This window comes from Ictalurus furcatus, chromosome 7 (genome assembly GCF_023375685.1).
Source record: "Ictalurus furcatus strain D&B chromosome 7, Billie_1.0, whole genome shotgun sequence".
NCBI lineage: Eukaryota > Metazoa > Chordata > Actinopteri > Siluriformes > Ictaluridae > Ictalurus > Ictalurus furcatus.
The window spans coordinates 29088842-29111936 of NC_071261.1; the positions used below are offsets into that span (position 1 = coordinate 29088842).

The 23095-nt window shown below is 41.4% G+C and overlaps 1 protein-coding gene across 1 annotated transcript; it reads right to left on the minus strand.

The window, feature by feature from the left end:
• Window positions 1-3026: 3026 nt before the first annotated feature.
• On the minus strand, window positions 3027-22742 carry LOC128610393 (BTB/POZ domain-containing protein KCTD1). Its single transcript, XM_053629681.1, has 5 exons — window positions 21953-22742; window positions 11848-12026; window positions 10055-10199; window positions 6656-6961; window positions 3027-3406 (listed from the first exon to the last, which is right to left on the minus strand). Exons 1-5 carry the CDS (start codon window positions 21959-21961, stop codon window positions 3248-3250), a joined length of 798 nt encoding a protein of 265 aa, XP_053485656.1. The 5' UTR covers window positions 21962-22742; the 3' UTR covers window positions 3027-3247.
• Between the last annotated feature and the right edge of the window lie 353 nt (window positions 22743-23095).

A 23095-nucleotide genomic window follows, 5' to 3' on the forward strand; every position in this document is an offset into this window, starting at 1 on the left:
CGACTCTGCACACTTTGCTTCTCTAGAACTCAATTATGGATCTTGTACGGTAGCACTACTTGTATTGTTCTCCGCTTGATATATCGCTTTGCTCGTATTTCCTCATTTGTAAGTCGCTTTGGATAAAAGCGTCCGCTAAATGAATAAATGTAAAACTAAATGTAGTCAGTGGGCAAAGTAGCTTAGATGAAAACTAGTAAAAGGATCTAGGACCTCATTATTTATCTAACACATCACTATTTCCAGTGACTCCCACGCAGGTAAAAAAAAAAAAAAAAGGCACAAAAGGCAACAAAGAAAGAAATTTCAGTGAGTCTGTGAAATGTGAACTTGAAATGAAAAGCTTTTTACTATCAAAAATGCTTATTGTGGAGAGGTTGTGAGTTATTTGCCCAGCAGGGGGCTCACACACCTCCATTTTCCCCATCGCCCTGCTCACCAGCAGCTAAACAGAGTCACGGATACTCTTCATACAGAAACCCAACAGTGTCCTGACTCATCTCATATAATCTTATAACATACTTGCGTTGATAAAAAAAATTCCTTTGTTTATACTGATTGAAAATGTCTGATAAGTCGATTTCCGTTCCGCCGGCAGAATAGAACGCCAGTCTACTGCGAGAAAGGGTTTGATTTGTGTGTATTATAACGTTATATAAATGAGGCCCCTGATTTAAACCACAATGGCTTCTGGGTAAGTAAGTTCTGCCAAAGTATACAGTCATGTTACCTATAACTAGCTAGCCAGATTTAGCTACATCATGCCCGGTTTGGATGTTACAAAAATGTCGAGTTCATATTGTACTGCTACTACTGACATTTCCTGTTATATCTGCCCTTGTTTTGTTTTTTTTGTTGTTTTTTTTGTCGTTGCTGTTGTTGTTTTTTTTTCTTTCTTAGAAAAGGATTAGGATCAAATCTCAGTGCCTTCTGGGTAAGTTCTGCTAAAGTCTTCAGTCATATCGACTTGATCCCCAAGACTTCCAAAGGATAAGAAATTTCACTTGAGCTAATAAACTATTGAAATGGCTCCTGAAATGAAGACAGGTATTCCCCTGAGGGAAAATGTTGGACGGGGAAGTCTATTAGACCACATTACTGTTCTGAGGTATTATAAGGGTTTCACAAAGCCCTTTTTTGGAACACTATACCATTTTTTTTTAACCACCAACTAGTCAATAATGCTGTATCTCTGTCCATGGCTTACTGTTTATGTGAAATGAACCAGAATAATCTCTTACCCCACGTGTCCTACATCCTGGTGGGACACGGTCGTCTCACCTCTCTCTATAGACAAGCGCCAGAAATAAAAGTTCTACTAATGGACCGGTGAGACTCCATTGGCTGAGCCTGGAGCTTGTGCAGAAATGGTGGCTGCTGTGAGGAATCAGTGCTCGGGGCAAGGGCGCTTTGAAATAGAGCTTAATACCTCCCTGGCACATCAGGAGACGCCGGTAGAGGGGATGTAACAACAAAAAAAAAATGTCTGAAGGTCAACGAACAGTTAGTAACTGCTTGTTTTTAATGTTTTATCGAGAAAGTGCTTTTCTCAAATGATATTTTGTAAACATTTTTATTCATTCAGTTTCAGTAAGCACATTATCCTGCTCAGGGTCACATTGGATCCGGAACCTATCCTTTGGTGAACACTAGCTGTGAGGGATGGGACACCATTATGTCGTTGCACGTCATGCACATACATTCACACCTAGGGGCAATTCAATGTAGGCAATCCACCAACTGGAGTGTTTTGGGGTTGTAGGAGGAAATTGGAGAACTCATAGGAAACATTACATTACATTTTACGGCATTTCGGCAGACAGCCTTATCAAAAGCGACTTACGTTTATCTCATTTATACGACTGAGCAGTTGAGGGTTAAGGGCCGTGCTCGAGGGTCCAGCAGTGGCAGCTTGGCAGTGTTGAGATTTGAACTCACGACCTTTTATATTTTAGGCTTTATGATGACGTCGAAGGTCAAATGACAACGCCAACACGGCGGACGTAGTATGTCCGGGATTGTATTCGAATGCATCAAACGCAGTACATACGGTCACAGTACGCGATTCCGGACACCGCCGTGGGTTGTTGGGTGTGTTGTTGTGGAGAAAACTAAAGCAAAGTGTTTCTCTACTATGCAGGGTTTCATGTAGGACATCTTCAGGACCTTGACAATCAGGAAATATATAAAAAAAAAACAAAAAAACACTGAAAGACACTCGTAAGAGTTTACCATCAACAGTAAGAACTACTGTCCGCTTTTCAAGCCTGAATATTTACCAAATATTACAATTTCTTTCCCTGTACATAGCATAATAAGTGCAAGACTGATGCGCGAGGATGATTTTGGAGGATTTATTTTAAATTGCTTGCTACATTCTTCGTGATTCGGGTAGTCGGATGTGGCGTGACGCCGAAATGACTTGCTCAGCTTTGACAGCTTTCAGAAGGAACCTGTATTTAATGTCATTACAAATTCAGTCAAAAAGAGGTTTGAGGCCAAAGAGGAAAAAAAAAAACCAAACAAAACAAAAACAAAAACTACTTACAAATAGTAGATAAACATTATATCTGATCATAAATTAAGAGTAAATAAGTGGCGTTTTGTTTGATCTCATTTGAAACGTGAAATTTTTTTTGATACATCTCATGTTAATCTTATAATCCTACTGAGTAAAAGTAAATACATACGCAAAATGTATCACACAACAATCTTCAATGACCAACTTCAAAAGAAAGTTTATATGAACAAAAAGTACACAATCTTTGCTTGTACAATATAATATGAAACAAAACAAACAAACAAAAGAAACAAAACACATCCCAATGCGTTGAGATCTGTAATATAAACCTATTTATGACATCAGGAAACAACATCCATGGGTCAATTATATGAAATAGCAAAATATATGCATATTTATATATTTATATATATACTGTATATAGCATTGCAAAACAGAACATGATGTCTTAATGTTTGCATTGAAATTGAATGTATGGAAAGGGACAACGTTTTTAACACGGTCCTCATTTGGACAGTCTCAAAGGTCATCAAAGGTCATATATGTCAAATCTTCACCAAAAAAAAGTTCCCTTAAAAAAAAAAAAAAAAAAAAAAAAAAATCAAATCATTTCAAGTGTCCCAAAGAGTTCAGCAACTGCTGAAATCTCTGCTCTCTCTTCTTTTTTCTTTCCTTTTTTTTTTTTTTTTTTTTGGAAGTCTGTGAAGCAGTTACTAGGCTTGGGTTCTAGTCCAGCTGTTCTTGTTTTATCCTGTTAGTCTGGAGTCCTCGCTGAGATCTCCGGAGCTCTCGCCGCAGGACGTACTCACTGAACTGGGATGAGTCGACTCCGCCCCCGCACGAGCCCACGATCTCGAAGCCGCGCTGCTGTAGTCGCTCCAGGACCTGCGACCGGATGCAATCGCACAACATGGTGACACAGGGTGACAGAAAGACACACCTTTACATGGACACTCACACACCAACAGGCTTTAGAAATATATTCGTATGAGAAATATATTGGACTTTCCAAAAGAGTGAGGAATCCTGAACACATTTTCCAGAACATACAGGATATTGGAAGTATACTATGTACTCAAGACTTTTCCCAATGATTCGTCTGTTAGGACGCAACATATACTACATGGTGTGAGACAGAAGACCTACAGAAGAACTTCGGCACATCCAATTACCTTTAGATAAATCATTTAAAGCACATCATTTTTAAAGATGAATACAGACTATTATTGTGTGCACTGAAACATCTCCAGCTCTCACCAAATGAGCCAAAATCTGACTCACTTTGGGACTCGAATGGTACTCAGTGACTCAATTGATTCGCTGGGAGTTGAATCTCAGGCCCTGTTTACACTAGAGCGTTTTCATTTTAAAACGCGTAACTGTTGCTACGGTTACGCCTGTCATCTACACTACTCCCCGAAAACCCCGTTTTAGCTTGAAAACTTTCCGCGTAAACGGACCGAAACGCAGACTTTTAAAAAAGAAGGCGTGGCTTCGCCCACATTCACCCTCTGATTGGGTTTTCTGGATCGTTGCGTTTCCTTCCCTGATTCGTCAAGCGCCTACCGTATGACCGTTACACTACCTTGATCGTATACACAACAACACGCAGACTGAACCGCAAGCTTTGCTGGCTTTGTCGTCATTCTTAGCAGACATTGTGCAGTTAAACTCTGTATTTTATAATACTGCAGCGGCTACACGTGCAAGAGGCGAGCTACGATTAGAGCGATCGCCAACAAATCTCATTTCAAGCGGCGCAAGTCCTACACGGAACGCCCGTTTGCACTGTAAACAGGGCCTCGGACGTGATTCGCTGACTCAAGGTATATATGCAGATGCAGATCCGACTTACACAATCCACAGATGATTATAAACCACAGACGAGTAAAACATATTATGTAAAAGGTAGTACCAGATTCAAACACCGAACCAAATCGCATTCGTGACTCAAAAAGATTCACTGAATTTCTGTTTCATCATGAAGTCGGTTACGGCTATGGAAACGTAGCGCGTTTGTATTGCGAGGTTCTGGTTCAACTCTGAATTCATTCATTTGCAGCAAGTGAACAAAAGTAACGACTCAAAGTAATGACTGATATCCATTTATTTACCTGACTCATGAATCATTCATAAACTAAACATGTCTACTTATAAAAGTATTACAGTGCAATGCATCTTTTTCGAGTTTCTTAACACCGAGCATCTGTCGCGTTTTTCCTGCTTGGAAATGAGCTCCGCCCCCATCAGGAAACATAGCTGCACAGCTCCGGCGTATTTTCCTTTAAAGGAAACCTGCAAAGCACATGCAGCTTGAACAGAGCTGTTAAAAGCATGTGGTAAAGGGGGCAGTGGCGGCTTGGTGTTTAAAGCTCTGGGTTACTGATTGGAAGGTCGGGGGTTCAAACCCCAGCACTGCCAAGCTGCCACTGTTGGGCCCTTGAGCAAGGCCCTTAACCCTCTCTGCTCCAGGGGCGCTGTATCATGGCTGACCCTGTGCTTTGACCCCAACTTCCTGACATGCTGGGGTATGCGAAGAAAATAATTTCACTGTGCTGTAATGTATACGTGACCACAAAAGACTCATTATCAATATTTTTATATCATTGCACTTGTATGTGGCAGAGCGCTGTAAACTTGCAAACAGCCCCTTTAATGTAAAGTGTAAACGTTCAGAATGACATACACGTGGATGTCAGATAAAGGGCTGCGCTAGGCTACGTTGATTAGTTAATGACATTTACTACGAATTTGTAATCATGTGACCTGATAGAGTGGTTCATAGGAAATCATAGCAAATCTATCATTTCCCAAATCAATAAAAGAAAAAGAAAATTAAGAAATGTACTAAAACAGGCTGAGTGTCTGCTTTTGTACGAGTGTGTGTGTGTGTGTGTGTGTGTGTGTCTTTATGTGTCGTGTATGTCCTTGTGGGTCCACAATCATCACATTCCATCAAAAGGCCTCAGGGAGCAGAGCCTGTGCAGCATGGAAGCACAAAATCTCAGAGCCTGAACCTCCAACCCCCCAAACCTCCAGTCACTCCAGGCTGCCTGTAACCCCCCTTCCAAAACTACAAAGGTCTCGCTCCTCTGCATCACCCTCCAGACACACACACACACACACCCTGGCTCCATTAGGCCCAGATACAGCATCCACTGCAGGCTCACTTTAATAACCAAACAGGATTACGGGCTGTGCCTGAGGACTACCTACCAGCATGTGTGTGTGTGTGTGTGTGTGTGTGTGTGTGTGTGTGTGTGAGTGAGTGAGAGAGAGAGAGAGTGCGTGTGTGTGTGTGTGTGTGTGTGTGTGTGTGTGTGCACGTGTGCATGCATGTCGTTATGTGCTGCTACTGTTAATTTCACATCTCACTATCTCTTGGACACAGATGAAGGTAGTATTTAAAAAAAAAACATCAACAACAACAACTTGTTGTCATGGTAACAGTAACTGCAACATTTTAGTACATTTAGAGATCTGCACAATATGCAAAAACTAACGAATCTAATGCTATGGGAACACACATAAGTAATGGCAGAATGTTTTTTTTTTTCTAACGACAATTTAAAGCCAGTGGAAACATGTCCTCAATCCAAACAGAACGTCTCTCCAAAACATCCTTGTACAAAAAAAAAAAAAAAAAAATTCAGTTACACACCTAATGAACTTTAAGTGAAAAACTTGAACAAACTTGGGTTGAACAAACAGCCATGAACAACAATCATGACTAAATAATGAAGGACACACAAGTGTTTTAGCTAACACTAAAACTAGCCTTTAAGTCACGTAGCTAATACAAGTAGAGATCATGAAGGCTTAGCAAGAATACAGCAAAACAGCTCAAGCTACTAGCTAATGCTAGCTAGCTATGCTATAATGTTGCAAAAGCAGCAAAGCAAGCTAGCAACAGTTTCAAGCCTTTAGTTGCTTAGCCATGTTCTTCTCTGAATGCTTTCTTTTTCACTACATTCCTCACACAGAAAGGCATTTTCAGCAACAATGGAAGTGGAAGTTTCAGCCCAAGCTCAGCTATCATCATAATTCTACTCTTACTCCATCAAGATCCCTGATTGGATAATACAGCTGGACCATGATTAAATGTTTAGTTAGTGATCTAGGCCACGCCCTCACCTGAACAGAGTTGAGATGGCAGTAGCCGTTTAGTGGGAAGCGGATGACGTGTGTGGAGTCGTGGTTCCAGCCGGCGTTCACCGAGTTACACATGACGTCTCCGATCTCTGGGAAGATGTCCTCGATGAGGGCCTTGTCTCCGCTCAGCGTGATGCGCTCCCCCAGGTCAGGCGCCACGCGCACCACCACACACTCGCATGGACACGAGATTCGGTTGAGCTCCCGCTCGTGACGCCAGCGCTCCAGTTCTGCCAGCATCGGCTGCAGCTGGAAATACCGCGCCTCCTCATACAGCAGACTGAAGTCCTGCATGGACAAGATCAGTAAAAACATCTTAGATAAGTGAACAAAAGAGGACTGTACAAGGCTCATGGCCTGGTTGTAGCAACAAGACTTAGGTCTTAGGTAACACACACATCCAGCTAATTTCAGGACAGATTCCATGGAGCTTGTTTGCTAACTCAGAAGATGTCACAAGGACATTTTGGATCATAGTTCGTAGCACGGTTGTAATATTCTGCATGGTTGTCATATTTATTTAGTTGTTGATTGTAGTTGCCCTGTGATGGCTTGGCACCTTGTCCAGGGTGTCCCCCGCCCTTGTAAGTGGTCTGCGCTTTTATCCAAAGTGCTTTACACTGTGTCTCATTCACCCATACACACTCACACACCAGTGGTAGCAGAGCTGCCATGCAAGGCGCTCCATTGGGAGCAACTTGGGGTTCAGTGTTTTGCCCAAGGTGGGCCGGGAATCGAACCGCCTACCCTACGATTAGTGGACAACCCGCTCTACCACCTGAGCCACAGCCGCCAAATATTTGCCTAGTACATGAATGCAAATCAGATCAGAAGATGTTGAGGAGTCAGTACAGCCTTATACCCCAAGTTCCCTGGGATAGTCTCCAGGGTCCCCGTGACGTTAAGCATTATGGAAGATGGATGGATGGATGTTGATTGTAGTCAGGCTTGTGCTAGTGGCTAAACAACACCACCAAATAGTAGGCTATGTCAACTAATCACGGGAGGGAAGTTGCATGAAGGAAACTTGAGCTCAAGTATGGCGAGGCTAGCTTTACTCAAGTAGCCCAGTTGTAAACTATGGTGGCTGTAAATTCAAGCTGAGCTACAGCAGCCAAATTATTGACAGTTTCTATGATAACTAAACGATGGTGCTATAACAAATCGATGTTTTAGGATAGGGACCCCTGCTGGATGGGTTTCACGATATGTTTTCCTCAAGAGGTTCATTTTTACTTTCTCCTTCGAAACTCTATTTCCAGTTACATTCAATGTTAATGTGAAAAAATATCTGTGAAATAAATTAGTTCGTGGCATCACTTGCATTATAGCAGCTATAAACAATCGTTTCCTCACTTTGCTTCCCTCTGTCTCGACATAAATACAGTGGTGCTCGAAAGTTTGTGAATTTTGTAGATTTCGGCATAAATATGACCTAAAACCATCAGATGTTCACATAAGTCCTAAAAGTCAAAGAGAACCCAATTAAACAAATGAGACAAAAATATTAAACTTGGGTCATTTATTTATTGAGGGAAATGATCCAATGTTATATTGGAGGGGTAAAAGTATGTGAACCTCTAGGATTAGCAGTTTAATTTGAAGGTGAAATTAGAGGCAGGTGTTTTCCATCCATGGGATGATAATCAGGTGTGAGTGAGCGCCCTGTTTTAATTAAAGAACAAGGATCTATCAGAGTCTGATCTTCACAACACGTTTGAGGACCTCAGAAAAAGAGTTGTTGATGCTCATCAGGCTGGAAAAGGTTACAAAACCATCTCTAAAGAGTTTGGACTCCACCAATCCACAGTCAGACAGATTGTGTACAGATGGAGGAAATTCAAGATCATTGTTACCCTCCCCAAGAGTGGAGACCAACAAAGATCACTCCAAGAGCAAGACGTGTAATAGTCCACGAGGTCACAAAGGAACCCAGGGTAACTTCTAAGCAACTAAAGACCTCACACATTGGCTAATGTTAATGTTCATGAGTCCACCATCGGGAGAACACTGAACAACAATGGTGTGCATGGCAGGGTTACAAGGAGAAAGCCACTGCTCTACATTAAGAACATTGCTGCCCTTCTGCAGTTTGCTAAAGATCACATGGACAAGCCAGAACTCTACTGAAAAAATGTTTTCTGGACGGATGAGATCAAAATACAACTTTTGATTTAAATGAGAAGCGTTATGTTTGGAGAAAGAACCTAATCCCACCTGTGAAACATGGTGGCGGTAGTATCATGGTTTGAGAGTTGTTCTGGCACGTGACCAAGTATAATATTTTTGCCTCATTTGTTTAACTGGGTTCTCTTTATCTAACTTGAGAACTTGTGTATAAATCTGATGATGTTTCAAGTCATCATCAGATAAGTCAAAATAGAAAATTCGACTTTCAAGCGCCACTGTAAGATTTCTTACAAAGAATCCAAACTCCTGTCCTGAACACTGAACTTTATAGTGTTACTTCTGTCTGTTACAAAGCTCTGACACTGGAGACACCTTCCAAAAAAAAATCTCATTGAAAACTTCACCATCGCTATTATACACATGTTTCTTGGTTAAACATGTTTATTATAAGTCTAACAAGGTTATGTGGAGCATCTGCTGTAGAAAGTCCTTGTGACTTAGCTGTTACTATAGAAACGATAACATATTAGAACAAACACGCTAATATTAACCTGTGATTTGCTTTGCAGCTGGAACTACTAACCAATCCATATTGGAGAATTTAGCAGCACTGGGGTATAATCAGCAATAGTGAATCACTCGCAGGAAATGCAACATGCTTAATACATATGAAAACAAGACAAGAAAACCACTAATGAGGTAATCGTGAGGTGAATAAACAACGACCGAATAGCCACGAACTCTCCAAGAATCTCTGAATACATGTAGCCTTTCTGTGAACCAGAGCCACTCTGGAGTCTTTGCTTATTTTAGCTGACATAGTTTCCCCATGGACAGACCATCAGATAATGGGATTATTTGTTTTCTCCCAAGGCAAATTTGTAATTAAGGGCCAAATGACACACAAGAGCAAGCCACTGGAATGCAAATGCGTTTTATGGCGAGAACAAAGGCTGTAATGTGCACGTCTGATTACAGAACACTTAGGGTTTACTATACACGACGTTGTGCATATGTATTGTTTCAATCACGCCGTTCTGTTCAGCAACTTCCTTGCCACGAACGCTTGTTCTCGCCATCTGTGCATTATGCTCAGCAGATCATAACGTTTGACATCATCTACCATCTATCATAATGGCTGCATCCATCAGTGGAAGAAAAGCTTTAGATAATATATATATATGATGGAGACACATCATCGACCCCAGATCTCATTCTCTCTCTTTCTCTCTCTCTCGCGCGCTCGCTCACTTTGAAGTCGTCAGGGATGAGGAGCTTGGACGTCCTGAGGAAGTTGAGGATGTAGCGGAACATGTGACCGTCCCTGTCGATGAAGTAGTGCTGTTTCAGGCTGTCCAGAACAATGGGCTCCGTGCCATCAAAAAGACGGCCAATTCTGCTCCGAGAGAGAGAGAGAGAGAGAGAGAGAGAGACAGAGAGACAGAGAGAGAAAGAGAGACAGAAAGAGTTAACATAGCCTTATTATAAAGTAGACTTTTTTCTTAGGAGATTATTTCTGCTGGATTCATATTTGCTGCTAATAATAATAATAATAATTATTAACAGACCACTGTTGCGTTAGCTTTCCCGCACAACATTGTTCTGTTGTCCTTGTGTGTCTATTGTCCCGCATGTCCATTGTACTGTGTAGTTATTGTTTTGTGCGTTTACTGTCCTGCACTCATCTCACACGGTTCTGTATTTGCACTGTATGTAGTCTTGCATACGTTACTGGTACGTTTTGCACCACGGTCCTGGAGAAATGACATTTCATCCCAATGTACACAACAATGTATATAGAGGAATGGCAATAAAATCCCACTTGACTTACAATTAATCACAAATATATAAATAATTAATGAAATAAATAAATAAAACAGCTCAGTGTAGTTACAGGAACGAAAAAAAAAAAAAATAAAAAATCTGATTGAAATGGTAGACGCTCAGCGTGAAGAGGGTACAAGGGCCATCTGGCTGAGGAAGTGGCCCCTGGCCTCAGCGCTGGGCTTGCGGTCTGGCCTGAGCGCTCCGGCTCCCCAGCCTCCAGATGGATCTTGTATCCTGTGGCCTGCTACGGCTGCACACAGCCTCCTTTTTGTTTGTGCAGAAATGTTTTCTGTGGGCTAAAACGTTTCCAGCTAAAACTAACAGGCATACCAAAAAAAACCCTCTGTTGATGATTTTGGATGGAGTGGAAGCAATTTACAAAAGGTCTATTATACTGCCTTATGGCCGTAATGGCATTTAGGCGTGTTAGCCAGTGACTGTAGTTCATGTTTTTACAGCACTAATAACGTTTTGGTCTGAATGCAACAATGACTTTAAAATACACCCGATGAACTGTTTTTCACAAGCCACCTTCAAATGAAATGACGTCTGGGTGCGTGCGAACTGCGTCAATCTCTGATAAACGTGCTTCGACACGGCGCTACGGCGAGATGACGTCATGCTGACAGGGTTAATGAGCGCGACAGGTGACCGCATCATATCCATTTCACGCGAGTTATCCCAGGGTCCAAAAATGATCTCCACCCCTTTATCATTAGCTAGCTTCCTTTAAATGTTCGTTTATTATATTACAGAATCAGTGGAGAGAAATGGTTAAAACGTGGACATGAAGCTTGTGCTTTTCAAGGAATGAATAAAGTAAATAAAAGCCTATAGTTGGTTGATTGAGATCGCTATTAGAGTACAATAAACAGTAAAGCTCTAATCCAAGGTTAGTTAACATCACACTGTGGTGTCATGGGTCACGGTGGATCCGGAGCCTATCCCGAGAACACTGGGTGTGAGTTCCAGGGAATACACCCTCATTCACAGCATAGCGAAGCCGGTTCCAAGAACGTTTTTGGAGTTAAGAGGAAACCGGAGAACCCGGAGGAAACCCAGACATATACAGGGAGGACTTGTGAGACTCTAAACGGATAGTAACGCGAGCTGCGAGAAAGGACAATGCTACCGTAAATGCTTAACACCACTATAGAAAGATCTTGATGTCAAAAAGAAGATCATTTTCATATATATAAAAGACTCTTGAGCCTCACCTGGACTCGGGGTACTTGGTGAGTGTGGCGAGGCTGCTGGTGTACATGTGGCCGCCTACGTCGATGTGCACAGGCGCGTTGGACTTGGTGAGTTGCGCTGGCGTCGGGATGCCCTGATTACTGAGAGGAGACGCTGGAGACCTGGTGATCATCGGCCTGGACATGCTGGAGCGATTATCCTTTTGAATGACGGAACAGCGACAGGAAAACAAATTAGTGAAAGTCCAGTTGGTGCTACAGTAATGGCCAATTTTTTTTCTTAGGAATGGTGATCGGTTTTGAGGGACACTGACAAATCGGTTTCAGTAGTGAACTGAAATTGATTATAGATTATAAATTGTATATAGATTACAAACATCAGGTCAGAACAGCGTAAATATTTAAGTAACGGCACTGTGGGGAAAAAATGGACACAACTTGAGTCTTTTTTTTTTTTTTTGATATTGGAGCAAGAAAACAAGCAGGAATGTCAAGCAACATGTTTTCTGTACATTTCCACCTCAACCCGCATGCTTACTGATGCGATTTAGGACACGGTCTTACCGACTGTCATCGATAAACATGAACGAAGCATCTTGTAGCTGAACGCTGCATTGTTATGCGTTTAAATGTTGTGGAACATCCCATCGGTCACACAAGTAACTTCCTGTTCTCACTTATGCTACGGCAGCTACAAACAGTTATTCTCTCACTTTATTTCTCTCGTGAATTTACTAAGACGAGAAACAGTAGCGTATCATGATACTGAGAAAGCAGAAAGGACCGATAAATCTCCACCTTGAAGCCGTTCCCGTAGCGGGAAAACTTCCTGTTACATAGCACCAACACTGGAGACTCCTTCCATAAACGGTAAATGGCGCACTTATATAGCGCTTTTATCCAAAGCGCTTTACACCGTGTCTCATTCACCCATTCACACACACACTCACACTCACACACCAATGGTAGCAGAGCTGCCATGCAAGGCGCTAACTTGCCATCGGGAGCAACTTGGTGTTCAGTGTCTTGCCCAAGGACACTTCGGTATGTGGAGTCACGTGGGCCGGGAATCGAACCGCCAACCCTACGATTAGTGGACAACCCACTCTACCACCTGACCCACAGCCGCCCACAATTTTATTCATTTTATTAATTGTTTAATAACGACACATTTTAAAAAAAATTTTGTTTCCTATACGTCTTAAATGATGTAGAGAATCCACCGTACCACTCCATGTTTATGTTGTTACTATCGAAACGATAATGTATTAGAATAAACAGATTCATATACAGTATGTAAACCCGTGATTTGCCAGTGCTTTTTACCATGAAATCTGTAACGTCAATTAGAGCAGACGCTGAGAAAGATCTCCGTTGCGTGAGGTGTCCCTGACCCACTTCTCAATACGCGGCTACGTTAGCGGCACGATGAAATAAAATAAGACACTTTGCAGGTCACAAACGCCTTCTCTTCACCGATGAAATGGAAAATTATAGTGCAGCTGTTCTCATTATAATTATTACAAAAAGAAAAGGGGGCGGGGTGGGGTGGGCGGGAGGGAGAAATCAGAGCTTCTTAAAGCAATCTGTATTTTGATCGTGTGCTTGGTGTTGCAGGTTTCACACCTTCATTTCTCCCTCTTTACCAATTAAGCCTGCCTCAGAGTGAAGGCCTTCAGCGAGCACGGCTCCATTTGCATTGCATTTGTGCTGCTGCTGATAAGAGAGAGCTCCATCAGAAACCATGCGTCGCTTGAGAAATGCAGTGTGTGTGTGTGTGTGTGTGAGAGAGAGAGAGAGAGAGAGAGAGAGAGAGAGAGAGAGAGAGATAGAGAACGGGGGGGTGGGGGGTGGGTTGGGAGAGAGATCAGGAGAGTTTGCCAGGGATGCCTCAGGGGGACACACTGCTGCTCTTCAAAACACAGACCTGAGTTAAGCTCCAGGAACAAGGAATGGGATCACATTCACAACGCAGGTAATGTTTTTTTTCACTATTACACTTACATCCTGCACTCCTACTGTGTGTGTGTTTGTGTGTGTGAGAGAGAGAGAGAGAGAGAAAGGGAACCCTGTCGCTTCAAGTTAGTGAGTGTGGAACAACAGGGAGTTTTATTGTGCGAGAGAGTAAAAGTTTTCACACATGGGTACTGCAGTCGTATTCTTCCTACACTATCAAATTTCCTCATGTATATATATATATATATATATATAAAGGGAATTTTGATAATAAAACTCCCTGTTGTTCCACACGCCAGTCCATCACAAGACACCAACACTTTCACACTCATCCACACCTAAGGGCAATTTAGAGTAGCCAATCTACTGTATCTATGGGCATGGAAAGCGAAGAACCCGGAGGGAAACTCACACGGACATGGGAGATCACACGAAACTCCGTACAGCGAGTAATACGGGCTCAGGGTTGATCTGGGGACTCCGGAGGTCCCCGTGAGGCAGCAACACTACTCACTGCACCAGGGAATTTAATGAATCTGAATGAACAGTACTCAGAAATGAAACTGAGGAAAATATGAATGGATTTTGTGGAAATGTTTGACGGGGCATTATTGGGTCCGAATGATATGATTAAAGTCGCGTAATATATAAGCAAGGCGCTGGTCTTTTTGGAGACCGCAGTTGCACAATCGAGACACAACATACCCTAGGTAGCACAGTAAAAATGAGGATAATGCCACGGTCACTACTATAACAACCATCATTAAGAAACCCTAAGAAACCATAATGAAAAACCATTATATCTTAAAATATACTTTTAGAATACCCCGATCAGCCATAACATTAAAACCACTGACAGGTGACGTGAAGAACATTAATTCTGTCATTACAGAGGCACCTGTCATACATTAGGGTGGGATATATTAGGCAGCAAGTGAAAAGTCAGTTCTCGAAGTTGATGTGTTGGAAGCTGGAAAAATGGGCAAGTGTAAAGGATCTGAGCGACTTTGACGAGGGCCGAATTGCGATGGTTAGATGACTGGGTAAGAGTATCTCCAAAACAGCAGGTCTTGTGGCGTGTTCTCAGTATGCAAAAGTGGTCCAAAAGTGGTCCAAGGAAGGACAAGCGGAGAACCGGTGACAGGGTCATGGGTGCCCAAGGCTCCCTATTGTGCGTGGGGAGCGAAGGCTTTCCCGTCTGGTCCGATCCCATGAAAGAGCTACTGTAGCACAAAATGCTGAAAACGTTAATGCCGGCTATGAGAGAAAGGTGCCAGAACACACAGTGCATCACAGCTTGCTGTGACCTAAACACTGTTTCAGACCAATTACACCCCTTCATAGCAACGGTGGCCTCTTTCAGCAGGATAATGCGCCCTGCTACACTGCAAAAACTGTTCAGGAACGGTTTGAGGAACATGACAAAGAGTTCAAGGTGTTGACTCGGACTCCAGATTCCCAGATCTCAATCCGATCGAGCGTCTGTGGGATGTTCTCGACAAACAAGTCCGATCCACGGAGGTCCCACCTCTCACCTTACAGGACGTAAAGGATCTGCTGCCAACGTCTTGGTGCCAGATCCCACAGCACAACTTCAGAGGTCTTGAGGAGTCCATGCCTCGACAAGTCAGAGCTGTTTTGGTGGCACAAGGGGAGGGGGACCTACACGATATTAGGGAGGTGGTTTTAATATTATGGCTCTCGCAATTATTTGAAATTGCCCAATTATTTTGAAGGATATTTATGACTTACACTTTAAACCTCAGGCTTCCACACAACTCAATACTGATTCACAAGGAAACTATACAATATTTAATGAGACTGAATTCACATTATATATGTGAAATGCCCAGCAATATACAGTATTCACATATTTCTACAGTAACAACTTACACGGGGTTCTCGTACAACACACGCGCCGCATAATCCAAGTGTAATAATATCCAGATTTCAAAAGACAAATGTATAATCATTGATAGGGAGACGTTTTCTGTATAGAAACGTTTATTTAATATATTTTATGGAAGGAGTCTCCAATTTCAGTCTTCTCCAACACGGGAAAAACAAATCTCCAGGACAGAGGATATTGCGCTGTGCGGTTTAGCAGTAACAGGAACGAACTTGTGTGGAGCGCCTGTCGTACGAGTCCCTGTATACGTTGTGGGTTATATTACTGTGCATTTCACATACGGTGTACTTCGCGGATGTTTCCCACCATTAAATCGGCTACGTTTTCAGAAAATCACTTGTGGGGCATTTGAGTAAATACACAGCTGAGTAAAATGAAATCAAAGTGCATCCGAGAAGATTCTCAATATGAGATTAGTCAGTTCTGTTTCAAAATAAATCAAATGGCTCGGAGAGACGATGACTCAGAGAGAGGTATTGTATGTTGTATACGATCCAGATGAACTGCAGGAAATAGATGATGTCTGACAACCAACACTGTGTAAAGATTAACCAGCAGCGATGAACAGAAGCGTCATGTGGTAGAAGACACACACACACACACACAATTAAACAACAAGTGCAACCTGGTGCTTTTAGCTGCCTCTCTTCATCTCCAGAATCCGACTGAAATACGCGTGTCTGAGCTGACGTTTGTCTGGCTGACCTTAATCTTACTACTACAGCTGCGCAATATCGATATAAATATCGATATTGTGATAAACTGACACGATACACTTTACCAACAGATGTAATTCTCGAGGAGTGGATCAGATGTCCGCCAGTAAGATTCGTTGGCAGTATGACTCACATTTAAGACAAAATCAATCGAAGACATTTTGTTTGCAAAATAAAACGACACCAGAAATATTTGAAAGAAATCAATACCGACAATAAAACTACACGCAAAACAGCCAGACGAACAAATAATAGCAACACAAAAACATCATTCAAATTTTGTACTGAGTCTTTGAAAATGTTCCGGTTTTGTAGAAGAATCGACTTGCCACTGTGAGGAACTATAATCGCTTAGTAACGGTATCTAGGGGCGGGTGATCCAATAAAAAAACAAAAAAACAACAATTTTTAAAAAAAATCACAATTTTTGAAGGCATTTCTATAATACATGATATAAATTACAGTATAGGTTTGCTCACAAACTGGCAGCAGTACAGCTGTTATATATATATATATATATATAATATATATATATATATATATATATATATATATATATATATATATATATATATACACATAAAACAATCTTAAAGGTATCAACTGCTTCCAGTCAATTTGTAACTATTTTTTAAAAAGCGAATGACATTTAAAAGGTACAAACAGTAACAGTATCAATATTAATTAATATTTTAATATTAATAGCAATTGTCATATCATATCGCCCAGCCCTCCCGATCTCTCACCAAAGTGAGATATCAATATTAACTTCGGTCATATCGCCCTGGACTGAGCGTATGTATCAGCTGCGTGCCAGTAAACCCTGTTCCTCATTCCTCATTGTTATCTTCAACGTGCCCTTGTTGACTTAAAAGTATGAATCGCTTCCATCACACCAGTGACCACTTGAAGCAAGAAGAGAAGGACATCCAGATGAGACCCCCCCCCCCCCCCACTGTGTTTCTGTATATAAATGGGACAGCAATAAAAATCTACTTGACTAGACTTAACTACAAAATCACAGCACAAAGAAGTAATTAAGTTGCCTCAGATGCAGTAGGTGGCTACATATAAGTTTAATAAATAAATTAAAAAAATAAAAATAAAATATAAACACCCCAAATAAACAAAAACAACGAATAAAATCTCAGATTTCAGTTTCTTCTGGGTTTCTAGTGAAGTTGTTCTGAAAAGCTCATCTAACAAACTTTGCTCAGGCTGATAAAGCATTAAAAGAGCTCCAGCAGAGATCCACCCAAGGGGAAATAAACAAGAAAACGTCGATGAAAGTGTAAACAGAAATTTAACTCAGCTCCTGATTGTTTAGTACACACTCTAGACACGCAGGTGATTTCTTCTCCTCTAAATCAAAGCAATAAAGAGCTTGAATAATTTACTAAGTCTGCTGCAGAACACTCAGAGCACTCTAATATGAACATCAACTAGATTTAGTTCTGTTATACCACAGCACTGCTGAATTCTCCATCCTGATTGGACAGAAGGCGTTGGTTCATCTTCTGTTACGGCAGTTCTGGCAGTACTTCCAGCTGCAAATCACAGGTTCGTTCTAATGCGTGTAAATTGACATATGACATGTATCCGGATTTCTGTACAGCTGCTTTGTGACAAATGTCCATTGTTAAACGCGCTGTATAAATAAAATTGCATTGAATTCAATTAATACGCATCAACTCATTCACAGTGGACGATCCACGTAATCTAAGGCTAGTCTTAAAAATGTATTAAAAACAAGTTTTTTTTAAAAAAAACAAAACAAAAAACAAGGGTTAGAGTGAGAAACATGTCATTGTTGATAATGACGCCAGTGTCAGCGCATGTTTTCCGCCATATGATGGAGGAGTTTGCATTTATTTATTGTTTTTTTGTTTTGTTTTATTAATTTCAAGAGAGAACAAAGAGAGGCAGGTAAGGGGATGGCTATAACACAAGTGATAAGTTGTGTGACAAGTTGAATCTTGTTTCACAGACGTTCCCCAACGTTAAAAATGACTATAAATGGATAAAAAAGTGCAACGTCATTCTTTAATATGGCAAATTGACATATTAACAAATAAAACACTTCGGGATGTGGAGTTATTGGAAAATAGTAAATGTTGGTTTGGTAACAGTAGCTGCATCACATCCAGTGTTGTTTTCCTATAACAGCATGTCGCCAAGTGTTTTAGTCCTTACATACTACTACCACTACTACTACCACCACCACTACTGTACTACTACCACTACTACTACCACCACCACTAATACTACTACTACTACCACCACCACTACTGTACTACTACCACTACTACTACCACCACCACTAATACTACTACTACTACCACTACTAGAACTACTACCACTATTACTACTACTACTACTACTACTAGAACTACTACTACTACTAACACTACTACTACTAGAACTACTACTACTACTACTATTACTACTATTACTAGAAGTACTACTAACACTATTACTACTACTACTACTATAACTACTACTACTAGAACTACTACTACTACTAACACTATTACTACTACTACTATTACTACTACTACTTGAACTACTACTACTACTACTACTATTACTAACACTATTATTACTACTACTACTATTACTAGAAGTACTACTAACACTATTACTACTACTACTACTACTACTACTTGAACTACTACTACTACTACTACTACTAGAACTACTACTACTACTACTACTAACACTATTACTACTTCTACTACTAGATCTACTACTAACACTATTATTACTACTACTACTACTAGTACTACTATTACTACTATTACTACTACTACTAGAACTACTACTACTGTTACTACTACTGTTACTACTACTAGTCCAGCTTGTTCCCTCAGTATGCTAAATAAGGTTCCTCAAGTGTTGCTTGGACAGGAGGAGTTCTACTTGGAATAATCTCTGGAAAGATGGAAGATCAACCTTCAGTGTTCCACCTCAGGGACAAACCAAAGAACCATATAGTGTTCTAGATATACCATTTTTCTAAAGGAATGAACATGTCATTTATCTTCACTTAATATTTTAGCATTTCTCTGTATTAGAGCAGGAAAATACTCAAATGTGCTGCTCCAGGGGCAGGATTGGGATCAGTGTATCATGCTCCGGGGACAATAGCGCCCTCTAATGTGTCACCTACTATAGAGACACTTTAACACTATATGCTCAGTAATCAGGTTACGTGTAATGCAAATCGCACCTACAGGACACCAAATCTACACTCCGCAGTCTGCAGCACCCAAAAATAAATCACTCATAAGACTGTATGTCTGTAGGTTATGACTGACTCAGTGGCCTGGGGGGGGAGGGAAGTGGAATTAAATAACATTACGGGCAGTGAGTCATATTACAGAATTTAATAACATCAAAGCCCGTGAGGCGGTGATCAGAAACAGTAAATAGGGTTCACGTTACAACATGCTAATGTATAGACTTTGACCTTAAAGAATAATCACTTGAATGAAAGGAAAGGGAACCTGTAAGGAGATGTTTTGTGAAGTTCTTATTGAAAATCAGAGTCACTTAAAGAAAATAAAATGTAAGCTATGTCTCACTGAGGTTCCCGGGAGGCATTCATTTTCAACAGAGCCCCAGTAGAACCAGTGCTGATACACACCATATACTGGAAATGACGGAAATATTGGTTCTGCTAGGAAAATTTGAATTCTTGAAAAAAAAAAAATTATACATTTCAACAAGGGTTCTGGTGGCAATTTGATCGGTTCTGCCAATGAGACAATCTGGAAAACCCATTAAAGATCTTCCAGGTGTGTACAGGAAAACAATCTGGAGGACACCTACAAACATCTTCCAGGATCTTTGCTGAAGCATAAATGGGTCTTAAAAAGACACTAATTTTTCAATAAGAACCCCAGTAGAGCCAATAGAGACACTGTATGTGCTGGAAATGAGATGTGCTGGTTCTACTGGGTTTTCACTGAAAATCAATCTGCTTTAAAACACTATTTATGTTTCAGTAAGGTTCCTGGGGTCACTTTTAAGAGTTTTGCCAGCAAGACAATCTGGAGAAGCCCTAAAAGATCTTCTAGGAACACTGCTGAAACATAAATGATTCTTAAAAGGATGAACTCCTAGTTCTGCTGGGGTTCTGTTGAAAAAATCAGCGTCCTTTTAACAACTATTTATGTCTCAGTGAGGTTCTCGGAGGACGTTTTAAGGGTTCCACCGGTGAGACAATCTAGAAAACCCATCAAAGATCTTCCAAGAACACTGCTGAAATGTAACTGTTTTTTTGTCTGTTTTAAAAAAACAAACTACATTTTCCGATATGAATCCCAGTAAAACCAGTAGTGACGTTCACTGTGTGGGCTGGAAATGATTCTACTGGAAATCCCGATTCTACTGAAAATTGAGAGCTATTTTAAGAGCTATTTATGTTTCACTGTGAAGTTCCTGGAGGTACTTTTAAGAGTTCTGCCAGGGAGACAATCTGGAAAGCCCATAAAAGATCTGCCAGGGACCTTTGATTTTAGAGTTTATAGGAAAACTCGAAATCCGGAGAACGCCTACAAAAATAGAAAAGAATAAATCGGGCTTAAACGGATATTAATTTGCCAGCAAGAACCCCAGTGGAACCAGTACGGAGATATTTGCATGAACCATATGTATTTCAATAAAGGTTCCCTGGGGGCACACTGGAGAGTGAGACAATCTGAGAAAGATTATATAGGAAGGAAAACAAGAAATCAGGAAGAAAAGTCTGTGTGAAGTGGTAAAACTTCTGTCATAGGCTATTCAAAGTTTCCATAACTATTCATTCCTGTTTATTTCCATTCCTCATCTTCATTTAACTACACACTCTCTCTCTCTCTCTCTCTCTCTCTCTCTCACACACACACACACACACACACACACACACACACACAGTCAGGATTGATCATTTACTGTATTGTAAGAGTGTACACAGATCAATTTAAGGTCTGGAAGAGAGAAAGAGCCGTTTCTACGAGCACAAAAGCAGCGATTGAGTGGAGGAGCAGCGGCGGAAAATAAGAGCGCGCCCCCGGGCACATACGCTCCACAATGGCGCGTTTTACGCGGCGCGTCTGGAGAGAACCGGAGCCGGGTTACGGACTGGCACATGGTCCAAAGTGACTCCAAACACAAGAAGCTTCATATTAAAGTCCCTACGCCTCTGATAATGATTACATGAACCTACACTGTTCCGTTTGTGTACTACTTATTTCAGGACTAAGTAGTTCGAGACGCAGCGTCTGAAGAAGCCTAGGAAACGACGCGACGGGAAGCCAGTGTGTCCCGGGTGCGATCGTGAATTTTTTTTTTATTATTATTATTATTTTAAATCGTTTTCATTTCTCTTATCCTTAAACAAATCGCAAGCGCAGATCCGGTTCAGAGAAACAGGAAGTGGTTAAATGCTTTAATTTTTTTTTTTTGTCGCGTTAGAAGTACCGTGCGCGGCACATGCGTAAAAGCGACCGCGCCTTCGAGCTTCAATCGCGTCTAAGTGAAAGCAAACAAATACCCCCCTTACCTGAAACATGGGGAAAGAAAGTTTTTCTTTTTGCACCCGCGTCTTCCCTCCGTTTTTGCGTGTTTTCGGCCCCGCGCGCTGGTGCCTCCTCTGCCCGCGCCGCGCCGGTGAGAAATGCAGCAGCGTGGCGGAGAAACACGGAGCACTAATACGGAGGGAGAGTCGCTCCGGGGCTCTGAAACCCCTCCAGGCAAAAAAAAAAAAAAAAAAAAAAAAATAAAATAAAAAAAAGGGAAAAAAAAGTGCAGGATACAATTAGCTCATGTCTCTCAGCTCGGCATGAAAGAAAAAAATACCAGAGGGAAAGAAGAAGGGAAAAAAAACTCCTGGCGAGCGATCAGCGCAGGCTGAACGCAGAACAGACCTTTCCCCCTCCTTCTGTATATTTGTATATATGAACGCTAAATGGCTTAAAGACACTGCTGGTTTTTCCCCTGCGTGCCTGTCTGCCTACGACCTGCCCGTTTTTGCCCTCCTCCCCCCCTTCTTCTTTTTCTTCTTCTTCTTCCTCCCCCTTCTCCTCTTCCTCCTCTCCCGCAGCAAAGCCGATTTTAATCGCCATGATTAGTTTGGATGCCGCGTTGCCGCAGGCGATTAACCGCAAAATGGATGGAGAGTTTCAGGGCCAGAGAGGGAAAAGTGTGGCAGATGATTATAATTATAGTCGGAGTCAGGCATTTTGATTGAGGGGGAAAAATATGTAGCTCGGTTAAAACCCCAAATCGGTTAAAACCCAGTTTGAGAAGTGCGCTTTTTTCCCCCCAAGAAAGCTTTGAAGTGTGCGCAGAGAGAGAGAGAGAGAGAGAGAGAGAGACTTTTATTTCATCTGTTTAGATAAATTACTAATGTAATGTTGCATTTTTTTTTCTTGGACATAAATAAAGGATGACAGGATGGAGTGAAGTTCATTATCTCACTCTTAGTCCATCAGATCTGTTTCACTACGTGCTCCCTCAACCCCTTCACTCACTCTCTCTCTCTCTCTCTCTCTCTCTCTCTCTCCCTCTCGCACACACACATTTCTCCCTTTCTCTTTTGCCCCCTGCCGGTCAATGTCAATAGTACAAATACATCTGGAGAACACTTTAGAACCAGTGAAGAGGTTCACACGGTTGGGAATGTTTAAGGAAATAAATGGTTTAT

Excerpts from the sequence above, each read along its gene's own strand:
- LOC128610393 (XM_053629681.1), bottom strand. Across the intron at positions 6,962-10,054 it reads TCATCCCTGACGACTTCAAA|GACTTCAGTCTGCTGTATGA; the intron begins GTGAGCGAGCGC and ends TTGTCCATGCAG. Across the intron at positions 3,407-6,655 it reads GCCATCTCAACTCTGTTCAG|GTCCTGGAGCGACTACAGCA; the intron begins GTGAGGGCGTGG and ends ATCCGGTCGCAG.